The sequence below is a fragment of the Protopterus annectens genome, chromosome 11.part0 (genome assembly GCF_019279795.1).
Source record: "Protopterus annectens isolate FY-2018-M chromosome 11.part0, PAN1.0, whole genome shotgun sequence".
NCBI classification, from domain to species: domain Eukaryota; kingdom Metazoa; phylum Chordata; order Ceratodontiformes; family Protopteridae; genus Protopterus; species Protopterus annectens.
In genome coordinates, this window is record NC_056745.1 from 1,211,976,056 (window position 1) to 1,211,991,728 (window position 15,673).

At 38.6% G+C, this 15,673-nt stretch overlaps 1 protein-coding gene across 2 annotated transcripts in view; it reads right to left on the minus strand.

Moving 5' to 3' along the window:
* LOC122815790 (transmembrane protein 116-like) overlaps nucleotides 1-14,745 on the minus strand; it is a 520,221-nt gene extending 505,476 nt beyond the window's left edge. For both annotated transcript variants that reach the window (XM_044088571.1, XM_044088569.1), the window contains exon 1: nucleotides 14,463-14,745. In XM_044088571.1, the coding sequence (XP_043944506.1) occupies nucleotides 14,463-14,522 (60 nt within the window). In that variant the 5' untranslated portion in view covers nucleotides 14,523-14,745. The remainder of the gene's footprint in view (nucleotides 1-14,462) is intronic.
* Between the last annotated feature and the right edge of the window lie 928 nt (nucleotides 14,746-15,673).

Consider the following 15,673-nt stretch of genomic DNA (forward strand, 5'->3'; position numbering starts at 1 on the left):
CCAGTAGTCACACTAGCTGCCAGTAGTCACAGTGTTGAATGCCATTGCCCTGGGAGGTGCCGTGTCATCCATCCTCACCTAACTTTTCATGCCCTTCACAGCACTGAAACTGTGGACTGCTATCATCTGGATAAAGTCACCATACAGGAACTGGTCAAGATGTGTCAACCTAGTTTGCAGGACTGTAGGATTTGTGGAGTACCTATCCCTGTCGATACTAAGGTATGTGTGGCTTTCAGAATACTAACTACAGGGACCTTTCAGCAACCAAAGTGGAACATGATAGGGATATCCCAGGCACCTGTCTAAGGGATACTCCATCAGTTCCTCTATGTCATTCTACTGCAAGTGGAGGAGCACATGCAGTTTCCTCATACCACAGAGGAGCAAGCTAACACTGTAGAGGCTTTTTATGAAGTAGCCCATTTCTCTGATAAACTGTCAGCCACAAACTTCTCCGACATTGAAATAAATGCCCTATCAGATGAGCTGGGAAGAAGGTATGTTCACCATAAAGGTTACCACTATCATCAAATATCAGCAGGTCTGTACTGCACGGGGTATAATCTACAATGTGTCTGCAGGCCACCCAGGTGGTACCTGTGACTCCCATATATGATGTGTGCAAACGCTATTGATATTTTGTGTAGGGTGATTTTACCCAGAGGAATTTTACTGTTCATACTAGATATGTCCTTGAGCCATAGTTGCTAACACTAATCAGAACACCACAAAACATTACAGACAGCTATGGCCTGCTGCCAAAAACATGGGACATCACTGAGCATATGTTTGGCCTGCTGAAGGCCCACTTTCACTGCTTAGATGTATTTGATGGTGTCCTGCACTAAGACCCTGGCACATGTTTAAGATGGTTTCTACATGTACTAAGATAGTTTCTTCCTGTGCTATGTCACATAATGTAATTTGGAGGAAATCTGTGCAACAGAGAAGTTCCACCACACCAGGCAGTGGAGGATGAGCCTGATGAGAAGGCTGTGGAGGCATCAACAGCAGGCCAGATTAAAGCATTATACATAACATTAAAAGTAATGCATTCAAACCCGCAATAAGGTTGTGCTCATCCATGCATAGACTGGCCACAGTATGCATCAGACATAGGCTACCCAAGTAACAAAGAACAGAGGGTAAGGCACAGTTACCATCATTTGCACAGGTTGTGAGGCATGCAGTGTTCAGTGTCATCCACCAGAAATTTTGTGTGAGGATATGATTTATACTAATTTGGTGCTGTTTATGTCAGATGAAGAGAACCTATGGTACATGAGGCATGGAGGGAGCACTGTTACCATTTCTGTGCATGTGTGTGGATGTGGACATTGGATATGGGTGTGTATGTGTTTGTGTGCGTGTGTGTGTGTGTGTGTGTGTGTGTGTGTGTGTGTGTGTGTGTGTGTGTGTGTGTCTGTGTCTGCTGGGACATGGCCTCAGCAGACGCTGCAGCACTGTAGTGAGCTCCTACAAACAGGCCAAGGGCACCCAAAGGAGATGTGCATACATTCCATCCATGTCTTATTCATAGGTGTGCCCAAACCTGAGAGAATCACAGGCACTATCTAGCCCTTGCCTATAGGAAAGAGTACTGTGCGAATATGTGTGATGTCCAGTACTGTGCATTTCTGCCATGAACTACATACCTCATGGAAATCCACATCTGACCCTTCTCACCTTCATATTGGATAGTGCTGTAGAAGTGGTGGTGCTGCACACCTCCTCCTTCCGTGACAGCCCTCAACATTGGAGGGAGAAGTGAAGCAGCTACAGGAAGTGTGGCTGGTATGCTGTGTCTGTGCACAGGGAGACTTTTGTTGTGCAAGCTGCCTATGTAACATGTCCATCAAGTCGCACATACATGACATGCAGTCCTTCAGATCACTTCACATACCTGCAAACACGTACCATCTCAGCAAAGACTGAAGTGTTGTTAGCCTGTTTCTCTGTGATACCCCTGAACAGCTGTTGGGTCACTGACAAAGAGATAGCTATTTCTGGGGAGAGAGTTAGTACCCTTGGTATCTACAGCCACCATCATGCAGACTACCCCTGTCTTCCCTGGTTTCAGTGGAGTTGGCAACTGCACTACAGGAGAAGACATCCCTTCCTGGCTACACTTCTCTGTAATTCCCTGTCCTTCAGTATCTTCCTATGTCTCTGAGGTGGGTTCCAAAGGCACAGAGGCCATGTCCACTGACTGAGGTGGGGATCCATCCATCTATCTATCCATACACAACCCCTTTTTCACATTTTTGCACATAGGGTCAGGGTATCAGGTCAACAGTAACGATCATCTACAGCCAATGTTCACACCAGCGGGTGGCTATCCCTGACGCGGTTATTCTTCCATACTACACAGATGCACTCACACTCACATCTATAGGTACATCCAGTTTACATAGTGCATATTTTTGGAATATGGTAGGAAACTGGAGCACATGGAAAATACCCAAACAAACACAGGGAGGACATGTAGACTCTATACAGAAGGCACCCCAGCTGAGAATTGAACTAGAGTACCTCTTGCTGTGAGGTGACAATGCTATCAGCTGCGCCAATGTGCCATCCCTTGGGGGAGGGATTTGGATTCCACATTTCCTGTACAGACAGTGACATTACACCTACCGCCCATGTCAAATTTCTGCTGCCATTGTTATCAGAGTTGCAGTCATCTCCAGCATCAGGTAGTGGTATATCTATGGTGGAAGAGCCTGATAAAATGTCACCAATGAAGACACCAAAATGAAATGCCAACAGTAAGTAATACCCATCACCATTACTTTAATCCCAGAGAATGAAGGACTCCTACTGCATATAGAAATAGAACATAATAAGATAAACCTTACATTGTACTAGTGGTCTTGTAGTCTGAAGCCCTGATGTTCGTATTTAAAAAATAGATACAACGTGTAGTCATATGCAGTACAGTACTCATATACCTATTAGGAAGTAACCTAATACATAACAGGTAAAGTCTTGTGGAGTCTCCAACAGAGATTTTCAGAGCCCACTGCAGTTCTACTGCAACTGCTAGTTGTCCTTTTTTTACCACAGATGCTGTTCCTAGCACAGGCAGATTTACTAATTATTTGTGACCTGAGCTGTAAATTTTTAATAAGCAATTAGCCATGGACTACAATGCACTGTACCTACAGGATGCAATCCCAGTCATGTAAGGCATACTTCTGAATCCTAGGTAAAGACACACACACACACACACACACACACACACACACACACACACACACACACACATATTAACTGAGCAGTAGGACATGATGGGAATGACATAAAGTAAATATCTATATCTATATTTATGTAAATGGCTCTGTGACAGAAATGACATTCTTACATAACTGACATTTCTAAGGCTGATCACAAAAGATCAGAATTTCCCAAATCTATCAAAATTCAAAACTGACAGCTTTTTTGTAGGGATGGGTCCCTCAAAAGCCCTGCTGCTTATATGTACTAACTCTGCGATTGCTGTTATTTCAATGTAAGGAGACCCCCCCCCCAAAAATGCAATCTTGATCTTTAACTATAAATCAACAGAAACACAATAGCCACTCCTCACATTATCAAATACTAATATGTCACATTTAAGCCTGGTACTCTGTGTGTGTGTGTGTGTGTGTGTGTGTGTGTGTGTGTGTGTGTGTGTGTGTGTGTGTGTGTGTGTGTGTGTATATATATATATATATATATATATATAAAACCTACAAGTCAAAAATAGTTCAATAATGAACTGTCTAGACTGCGTTTACAGAATCCTGCAGTGTATGTTTGCATATGTGGCACTGTGTATTTTTCCTTATTTTGTATATTAATCATCAGCTTAACATTTTAATTCATTGTAGCTGAGCTTATCTACCTAGGACTCCACTAAAAATGGAACTTCCCAGATAGATATTACCAATTAACAAACCGAATAAATATTTAATATAAATAAATACTGAAGACTGACAGTGAAAGACATCAGTGAAGCAAACAGTAACTGACCAAACAATAAAAGTTATATATTTTTTTTACAAAATGACCAAAATATAACCCCCGTCTCAAGAGCTCTAACATTAGAAAAAAACATGTAAAAATGATTTCAAGAAATAACTAACATCCTAAAATGGAAATGCAAATCATATTTGATGCAGAGAAACAGAGAAAAACTCAAACATGCAATGTTGGTTTGTAAAACATTTATATTTTAAACATCAAAACAGTGGAATAGCACCAAGGTTTGAAGACCAACTGACTGAAAAATGTAATTCAGTTGTACTAAATGAAGCACATTTTTCTCTTAGAAAGACTAAGATCATTTAGAATATAGATTGGGCTTGAAATATGTGCTGAGGATAGGAAAGGGCTCCTATGCCAGAGTAAAGAATTAATGGGTCACATATTAGCTCATAACCCCCCTAAATTCTGATCTGTGCATAATACTATAGGCTGCATCATCTTCCCACAAAACTGCTATTGCATACTATATGAGGGGGGTCATACTGTGATAAGCAATAGAAAACCTTCAAGAAAGAAAAAAAAAACTACACAGATATACAGGGTTGTTGCATAAGCCTTTTCACATGGGTATTTAAGTAAGAATGGTATGGTCTTTTGAGTCCTAATCAACCGACAGACCATACCAACAACATTTTTAATAGAAAATAACTTATCCCTGGAAGAAATGAGAGGTAAGCTTTCCACACCTCCATACAGGGTGCTTTCCTCCTGTTCTCCCTTACCTAATATAACATTCTCCAAGGTTGCACACCTTTTAGGAGAATTTTATAGTTTTCGACTCAACATCCTTTGATCAATCATGGTTCACAGTTTTCGATGGAACAGTTCATTGATCGATCAGGATTTGGCAGACCAAGCGAATTTCGTATTAAGCCTAATATAGGGTATGCACTTGCAGTGTATAGAAAAAGTAAGTTCAGAAATTAAATATGTTCTAGAAAGTTCAGTTATAAATACACAGCTTTCCGTGCTCACATTATGCCCTATTTAACATGTTTATATTTATAAATGGAGGTCCTTGTGAATAGAAGAGTTCAGTGTGACAGTTCATTTTAATTATTTCTATTTGTTTTGTTGACCAACTGAATTGAGACCCATTTTCAGTTAATGCCCAAAATTACTGTCTGGTTAAGCAACTTGTTCAGTCACACTGCAGACAAATAGAGACTAATGGAATCAAACCCTGGACTACAGGATGAAGCTCATTAGCAGCCCATAGCCTCCTCTACACTAAACTGCCAGCAGGTTGACAGCACCGCCTAAGGTAAGCAGTACACTATGATTAAATCCATACATATTTACACATTTACAAAGGAGGTAATGTGTACAACCGAGAAGATTGATATTAGAAGTAGCAATAAGGAAGGAGAAGAAAAGAGGAATGAGAAATAAAGCAATTTGGTAAGTTAGAAAAGGGAGATTTATAGAGGTTCTAATAGAAGAGGGGAAGCCTGGACAGTCATATGACTTATATACAAAATTAAATTATCTAAGGGAAAGCTTGCATTTATAGTAATTAATTGCCAGTTATGTGGCACCTTTAGAACAGCCACATTTCCAGCTGGACAGAAGATGAAATTTTAAGATTTACTTGAAGTGGTTTTGGTTAGGATTTTGCCTGGCACTTTATTTTTCATTTCTTAGTCAGATTAACCATTAAGTCCAATTACATATTTTCAGGGATGACTTGTGAGCACTCTCTGATTAACTGATTACTCAAAATCACCCAGCTGGTAAAATAAGATGAAAGAATTCAAATGCAGGACTACAAGAAGAAGCTGATTAGTAGCTCATCTCTCTATATTCTTCTGTGCCAAGCTTCCGGGTTAATGGACAAGAGTTCTTATGCCTGGCCAAAAACTTAGGTTTATTACAACTCTACTTACTGCATATTTCCTGGTATAGGACATTTATTTTATTTATTTATTATTTATTTATTTGCAGTTTGTTTGCCAAGATGGTCCATTGGCCCACGAGAAGCCCGTTTTCAATGGAGTCCTGGGGAAAAAAGCTCCAGCAAAAATACAAATTATTTAATAGAAGCAAGTTATAACAATAGAATGTACAGCAATACAGGACAATGACATTAGTAAAATGCAAAAGCAGAGAGATCATTAAAAACAATCACAGTTTTAAACAAAGTTTTGTTAGTTCCATTGGATACTTAACAGATTTAAGAACAATAGGAGGACATTTATAAATGTATTACCTCTTGGGGTGTAGCTTAAGTTGAGGGACTTTATGTAGGATGGGAACAGGAGCATTCCCAGTGGGATGTTAGGTGGGAATGAAGTAAAGTTTTGAAGGAGGAGAGGCTGCCAGTGGTACGGATAAGAGGTGGGAGTGAATTCCAGAGGCGAGCTAGAGAGAAGGACAGAAGATGTTTGCGTGATGGGTGGGAAGGTTTATGTAGTTCGATTAGATTTTGGGAGTTAGATCTTAGGACCTAAATTTTACTTCTTTTATTCTTAATTTATTTTGAGTGGTTAAACAATACTGAAGTTACTATTTTCTTCTCATAATCTTATCTGTTTGGTTATTAGAAGTACACATAGGTAAACAGGTACTTTAGCTATCATATCTCCATCCGTATTAAATATAAATTGATAACAATAGCTTTAAAATGGTATTAAGATGATTCATTAAAAATGAGTGGTTAAAATACTTCTTTAGGGATTAAGTCAGATCCAAGTTTTTTTTTTTTTTAATTTTAGTGAGATGCTGGAGGTGCAGCATCTGGCAGCATTCACACAAATACCATTTTTTTCCAATAACAGGATTATTGCCAACCTGGCATTTAATCTTATAAACAAATCAACATTTTTTGAGGTAGCTGTCAGCAGAACTGTCCATGTTTAGACTCATCGTGATGATTAAATAAGTGTGGTTAATGACGATTTTATGATTCCATGTACACTTCGTTTGACTCATGTTGCATAAATCATGAGAGGGAACCTAATGTTTTTTTATCCCCATTGCACTTTAAGCATATGCATAAAATAGTCCAAGTACAATACACATTGTTGTGTTTTATTTTTTTTAGATAGTTACTCATATCTCTGTTTGCCAGCTGATGACATGCATATCTCTTTTTTACATTTGAGATAATCTAATTTGACTCTATTAATCTGCAATGTTTGGAAAATTGTCACAAAGGTCCACAAACAACCCAGACATTGTGGATATGTGACATACTGCCATGATTCCATGAATCAGACTTCTTCTGTAAAACATACCATATGACATCAAACTTACTAAAATTAGGCATAAGGAAATTAAAGTTATATACTCCATACATGTAATTCCACTTCTTAGGTTGGGATTAAAAAAACATTTTTTCCTGTGCTCACAGAAACAGCTACAGCCAAAAGGGTCAGTTTCATCTATCATGGGAAATACAATTCAGGGACATGATTAGCCACAAAGACAGAATACCTCTCTATCAGCTAATATAAATGTCTCTGAATCATATAGCATTACTACTAGTGTTAAGCAACACTTTCCACCAGTAATCACCTCTGGTGGTCCATGCATCACATTGGCACAGGTATGCCATTGCATAAGGTACTCCTTATTTGCCTGGACAGTAGGGCAGAGACTTCAAAAGAAAATTAAGTTTTGAAAGTACTTCAACACTATGAATAGATGGCTAGAAAGGTGCTTGGTGTGACACCTGGAAAGGAGGAGGACAAGGAGACCTGGTGGTGGAATGAAGAAGTACAGGAGAGTATACAGAGAAAGAGGTTGGCGAAGAAGAAGTGGGATTATTAGAGGGATGAAGAAAGTAGACAAGAGTATAAGGAGATGAGGTGCATGGCAAAGAGAGAGGTGGCGAAGGCTAAGGATAAGGCGTATGACGTGTTGTATAAAAGGCTGAACACTAAGGAGGGAGAAAAGGACCTGTACTGATTGGCTAGACAGAGGGACCGAGCTAGTAAAGATGTGCAGCAGGTAAGGGTGATAAAGGATAATGAGGGAAACATACTCACAAGCGAGGAGAGTGTGTGAGCAGATGGAAAGAGTACTTTGAGGGGCTGATGAATGAAGAGAATGAGAGGGAGAGAAGGTTGGATGATGTGCGGATAGTGAATCATGAAGTGCAGTGGATTAGTAAGGATAGCTATGAAGAAGATGAAGAACAGAAAGGCTGTTGGTTCAGATGACATACTTGTGGAAGCATGGAAGTGAAATGTCAGTGGAGTTTTTAACTAGATTGTTTAATGAAATCTTGGAAAGTGAGATAATGCCTGAGGAATGGAGAAAAAGTGTTTTGGTACCGATTTTTAAGAATAAGGGTGATGTGCAGAGCTGTAGTAACTACAGAGGGATTAAATTAATCAGTCACAGCATGAAGTTATGGGAAAGAGTAGTGGAAGCTAGGTTAAGAAGGGAGGTGATGATTAGTGATCAGCAGTATGGTTTCATGCCAGGAAAGAGCACTACAGATGTGATGTTTGCTTTGAGAGTGTTGATGGAGAAGTGCAGAGAATGTCAGAAGGAGTTGCATTGTGTCTTTGCGGATTTAGAAAAAGCATATGACAGGGTGCCTAGAAAAGAGTTGTGGTATTGTATGAGGAAGTCTGGAGTGTCAGAGAAGTATGTAAGAGTGGTACAGGATATGTACGAGGATAGTGTGACAGTGGTGAGGTGACGGATGCATTTAAGGTGGAGGTGGGACTACATCAAGGTTCAGCTCTGAGCCCTTTCTTATTTGTAATGGTGATGGACAGGTTGACAGACAAGATCCGACGTGAGTCCCCGTGGATTATGATGTTTGCAGATGACATTGTGATCTGTAGTGAGAATAGGGAACAGGCAGAGGAGACCCTGGAGAGGTGGAGATATGCTCTAGAGAGAAGAGGAATGAAGGTCAGCAGGACTAAGACAGAATATATGTGTGTGAATGAGAGGGAGGATAGAGGAATGGTGAGGATGCAGGGAGTAGATGTGGCGAAGGTGGATGTGTTTAAATACTTGAGATCAACAGTTCAGAGTAATGGTGAGTGTGGAAGAGAGGTTTAGAAGAGAGTACAGGCAGGATGGAGTGGGTGGAGAAGAGTGTCAGGAGTGATTTGTGACAGACGAGTACCAGTAAGAGTGAAAGGGAAGGTCTACAAGAGGGTAGTGAGACCAGCTATGTTATATGGGTTGGAGACAGTGGCACTGACAAAAAGGCAGGAGTCAGAGCTTGACTTGGCAGTGTTGAAGATGTTAAGATTTGCACTGGGTGTGACGAGGATGGACAGGATTAGGAATAAGTATATTAGAGGGTCAGCCCAGGTTGGAAGGTTTGGAGACAAAGCCAGAGAGGCAAGATTACATTGGTTTGGACATGTGCTGAGGAGGGATGCAGAGTATATTGGGAAAAAGATGCTAAGGATGAAGCTGCCAGGTAACAGGAAAAGAGGAAGGCTTAAGATAAGGTTTATGGATGTGGTGAGAGAGGACATGCAGGTGGTTGGTGTGACAGAGCAAGATGCAGAGGACAGGAAGACATGGAAACAGTTGATCTGCTGAGGTGACCCCTGACGGGAGCAGCCGAAAGAAGAAGAAGAAGAAGAAGAAGAAGGCTGGGATCAAGGCACAGCCCAAAATATTCCATTTGTTTTACTATGGCTGAAGAGACACATTGGGAGGGAGTAACTACCCAGTTAGTAGAAATGGCATGTATTTTATGTGTACCAAAAATCATGGCTTCTGTTTTGTTAAAATTCATTCTCAGTCCCAATTTGTTGAACTATTGGTGGTTTTGTATGTCATCTGAAAGTGTTGTGCTGACAGAACTAGGAGAGTGGTCAGTTGACCACATAGCTAGGTGTTTTGTACAGAATATCTAGAAAGTGGTGGGAAATTCAATTGAAAAAGCTTCAGTAAAGAGAAGACTCAACACTAAGCCATGTGGTATTCTTACAGCATGTCTAAATAAATGGCCCAATGCCTGGTTAAACTTAGCTCTGAATAAATAGGTACTTAGACAGCTTTTAACATAGATGAGGTTATGTTACTTCACTCTGCATAAAAATAATTCAGATACTTTTTTTGGGGGGGGGGTAGGGGTTATAGGATTAAAATATTTGGTTAAAACAACATATATCAGTTCAGTTAAATTTCCTTTATCCATATTACCCATGATAGTGTTAATTAGATTAAGGATTTTTGGTGATTTTCTGATTTATTTTAGTTACAGTGTCACTTATGATCGCTGTGATTTTGCGTATCAGGCTATGCATTTTAGTCACATTTGTTATAAATTATAGATGGTAAGTATTGTTGACAAACCAACATTCTTACTGCAAAGTGATATTTGCTGTTAAGACTCCAAGAAAATGATTTAAAATGATGCAATTGATCATCTTCATGCAACACTAATTTACATTTATTTTCTCCGCTCTGTTCTACTTTGCATTTATTGTTTTGCAGTTAATGCTTGTACAATTCTACAAAAAATGTGTTTACAATTTTACCTGGCTCTGTTTTTACTCCTTTCTTCATTCCACCCTTACTAGGGGGTCTGTCACTCAGTTAATGAATGACATTGTCAAAACTCACATAGTCGAGACCATATGATTGACAAATGCAGCTCACCGACTGTTTTGAATGAAAGTGCAGTACAATGGGGATTGGGGAATGTATCCTTTTCCTCAGAGTAGTGCAATCTCAGAATTGGTATATATAATTTTCAGGGGATATGGGGTTCTTTTTTTCATTGTTTTTGTGGTGTTTACATTGATCAATGAACTGCATTGTTGATCATGTGGTCTCAATCACATGAGTTTCGACAATGTCATTCGTCGATTAATTTAAATAGATCCATTGCTAGGTACTTTCATACCTTCCATGGACTTTCTCTGTCTCTGTATTTGTTATTTTACCAAAAAAGGGGGTAAAAAGTGTATGGACAATAATGCCCTAGGTAGGCTACATATTGTACTGTATGCATCAGTAGAAACTAGCACAGAAATATAGGCTTCGTATCACATAAAGAGTAGTAAATCCACTGAAGCTAGCCATGTCCTTATCTAACTTAAAGAGCCAACTTATTTTTCTTACCCCTTTTAAAAGGTGTCTTATGTTTTCAATGAGTGCCTGAATTCTGTCATAGTTTCTGATTGTACTATTTCCACAGAAAGTCTGTTTCAGTCAACTATGGCCCATCTTTGAAAAAAAATACTTTCTTGTATCACATCTGAACTTTCCACCAATGTTTATTCAAACTATTTCCACTGTATTCAAAATTGTCTTTATTGTTTTCCAAAATGGCTTTAGGCAGCTGCCATAAAGCTTCTATGGAATAAGACAGTAGCACTGTTTGTGTGTGTGTTACTTTTTTTGGGTTCTGCCTCCCCATTCACCTCAGGTATTTTGGATAGCCACTAAACAGCCACCACCCTATTCCTTTTTGCTCTTCCAGAGCTGATGTCTGTATTGAGGAAGACCAGTCACCATCAGAATGTGGACAGAAATTGCCTTTTTAGTTCTGCCCTGTGCACATAGGTTCATAGGTTCATAGGTAGGTACTAGGCTATTAGCCCTAGGGCCTATACAAGCCTAGCCAAAAAGGTACCCTGGCTTTCGCCACCCAAGAAAATTATTTTCCTGTGCCCCTGTCAAGCAGAACCACAGAAGTGATCCCCAGGATGAATTTCCTATTACCCATCCAATCATCAAGATTTTTCTTGAAGAGTGCTAATGAGGAGCTCTGTTTGACATAGATAGGTAGTCTGTTGGCTGGTCCCCTCATGGCACTGTGTACAGTGGCAGCAATGCAGAAGCACATTCTGCTAACATCCACTAGTAGATCTCGATACATAACCTTCCTGACGCAGACCTCCTCAGTATGCATATATGGGCTGCCAGCAGGCTAAAAGCCACAATTCTTACCCTCAGTAAACAGAAAACAGCTAAACTATAGCTGAATTCCATTCTGTACCCCTCTGCCAATGTTCATGCAGCTAGACTATTAACTGAACCAAGGTTGCAAGCATTGCTGACAGTGCATTCTCCATGTGTTCCATCAGGCTGGCTAACATTATTGTTTTTGAATGAATCTGTGAGTTAGTTACTTAAATTATTAAATAATATCTGACATTGTGTTTAGGGGGATATTTCCCATGTGGTCAGTCTGGGAAGCTGTTTGAGTAACTTGTGAATGTGACATAGTGTGTCTCAAATAATTGCACAAGTGTTAGAAGAATGTGAAATGCTGCAATTGCTTAGGTTTTTTAAGTTATGTACCTTAATAATAATATATTAGAATCACTGAACAACAGAAATGGTTATCCATCAGAATGTAGCAATTCATTTTACTTAGCACCCAAATGCTTTAAGCAAAACTGAGCTGAATTTTGGACTCAAACATTCTCTACTACTCATTCTGTAGTAATCATTCCTTAAGTGAAAACAAAGCTAAAAAGAAAGACGAGATCCCCATATCAAAAGCAGAAGATGAAATAAAGCACGCTTCCATGAGTCAGAAGAGATGGTGAGTACTGCCTCAAGTTTTGAAATATTCTTTCATGTATTTTAAGTAAACCAAAGCATTTATACTACAATATTAACAGGATGTTTTCATATAAAGTATCATACTTTCTCTTCCCCAATTCAAAAAGAAAAGAAAAAAGTATAGGTATGTTGTGTCACTAAACAAAACATAAAATATTAGTTGCTAAAATGGGTCCTAACAGATGTTGAAACTGCTGGATTTAACAGCAAACCAATAAGAAGTAAATTTCAGAAATGAATATTAGTGGCTGTGAATGACCACTTGAGTAGCATTTGTAGTTTGGTTTCCTTCTACTAGAGGATCTTTTGAAGTAACCTTTCCTAGAAAGATCTATGACTGTTGTCAGATGCATGATTTGTTAGCTCATGTTAGTACTACTGTCAAGATGAACAATAAAACCCATTTTCTGTGTTAGGGATTGTGTACTTTTGGCAAATGTTATTGAGGTCTAGCATTTCGCTTTTTACAACATACAGCAACCTTACAGAAAGAATAATAAACTCTGAGAGTATCATGTCACCCACACACACACACACTTTTTTTTATTCTTACAGTTGAGTGGATGGAAAGGCTAGCGAGTATCAGGGACAGACAGATTCCCTTGCTGCATCATTATCATAATCACCATTATTATCAACATTATAGCATGATGTCATCTGATGTCATAAACCATCACAAATTAAGGACAATATTGTGCTTTGAAGTATTGCCAGTGGGTGCGGAGGAATGTCGCAAATCATAGAACATTTAAAAACTGTATTTTACAAAACATTTTCCAAATAATGTACTTCAAACATGAGAACAGCTTAACTATGCAGAGCATGCAGCAATGCAAAGATATATAGGTGATATATAGAAAATTATTGGCAATAACAACAGTGATAATACATTAATATAAAACTGATAAAGTTATTTCCAGTAAATCATTTGTATGTCATAACAAAAAACTTGGTGTATTTCTTTCATTTTCATTCTTTATCCATCATTTTATATTTTAGGGGCTCGTTTCTTTATCTTTCCCCATGCCTGATTTGTCACAAATCCAAAGAATATCTCATAAATCTGAAGTATAAACTTGTAGTTCAAATCAACCACAGCTAAGAGAATGGTGCCACAAGCAGTAGTAGCGTTTAACAGACAGAAGTATAAACAAACTTGGTCAAATTACATCATATGATTTAAAAAAAGCATTGAATGACTCTGGAGAACATTATGACCTATATTTTTCACCTTCCTTTGGAGAATGCTTATGCTCTAAGCTGAATGTTGGATGTGTTGCCGTTTGAAATTACTTGGAGCCCCATTAAAGTTCTGCAATAATACAAGCCTACATTTAGCCATAGGCCTTTGTCAGTTTTTTTCAAGTTCTGTCACTTCACATTTGCCACCATCAAATGAAGTGGCATGCAACAGAATGTGTTTTCATAACTTTTAGATAAATGTGTATGCAAAATTGGGTAAGGATAATGTTTAAATAGGTTTTGAGTCACATGAAGAGTTAAACTCCATTTACTCTCCAAAAATATACTGGAAAATTGAAAAACAGCCTTAAATTGGAAAAACATTGTCATTATTCACTGCATAGTAAAATAATTTTTAAAACACAAGGTACAAAGGCAATCTAAAAGGAAGTAATTAGTAAAACGTGGAAATATTATTAGTAAAAGCTGCTGGAAAGTTTTTCCCTTTATAAATATATATGTCAACCATGTATAATTAGCAACAATTGGAACTGCTCTTATAAGGCAGATTTGTTGAAAAGTATGCATTTCCTGTATAAATAAATATTTACAATAACTACATCCATCTACCCATCCATCCATCCACAACTCCCTTTTCCCATTTTTGCACATGGGGTACTCGTGCATAAATACAAACACATACATAGGCACATGGATCGTTTTGATTCTTCTCTTATGCCTCCTACCTGATCATTGTTTAGCACTTGGCTGTTAACGCAGACAGGGTTTATCTCCTTCCAATCCATTATTTATCCTTTGTATGGTTAAAAGCATAAGTGCAGTGTCCTTGCTGCTTTACTCTTTCTCTTACAAACTACAAACTACTAATGCTGTCTCTGTCCTCCTTTTATAGCCAGGCAAGCAGTCAATGTTAGGTTTTATTTTGTATTTCTGATAAACACTTCTGAACTTTGAACATGTCTTTCAGGTATTTTCAGCTATTTACTTATAAAAAGAAAAGTAGAATGCAGATACGTCTTTGTCAAATGACTAAAGCAATGAATATGTGAGTCTTGGCTCAAACACAGCAATACATAATCTATTAGTATTTCTATACGGTTTATTTGGGGAAGCCTTTCAAGAGGCATGCTTCAGGAGAGGTTATGTCATTCTCATTTTTAAGGTATGAAAAAAAAAACATGCAGGGCTAGAGCTACAAAAACTTGGCAATAGCTGCTGAGGAAATGTATCTCTTACAGTCACAAAGTTTTCGGCTACTCAGCGAATGTGTTATCTCAGGACAGGTTTACAAGTTAACTTTCAGACGGTAAACAGCATCCTTCACCAGTCAACTGAAGCTGTAATCTGAGTACAATACAGTTTTAATAGTCAGATAACAGACACTTATGTTGTTTCTTTACTATTATAAACTTAAAATTATATATATGCACAGATATCCGTGCAAGCACACATGCAAACATTTGCACACACACACACACACACACACACACACACACACACACACACACACACACACACACACACACACACACACACACACACACACACCTGTGCATAATACTTTATCATTGATCAGCCTGTAAATATCTCAGTAGCAATACAAGCATTGCTGCTATGATCTCCTTGTGATGCTCAAATGTAAACCTTAATTCTTCCTGCTTGTTTCTGGGTCTGCTCTGATCATGTTTTTCCTTTCCAATGTAAAACTATATTTACTTTTATGTGCAATTCACTTTGCAAATTTAGCTGTTTACTAGTCAAAGAATCCGTCAATATGTGTGTGTGTGTGTGTGTGTGTGTGTGTGTGTGTGTGTGTGTGTGTGTGTGTGTGTGTGTGTGTGTGTGTGTAATTCACTTTGCAAATTTAGCTGTTTACTAGTCAAAGAATCCGTCAATATGTGTGTGTGTGTGTGTGTGTAATTCACTTTGCAAATTT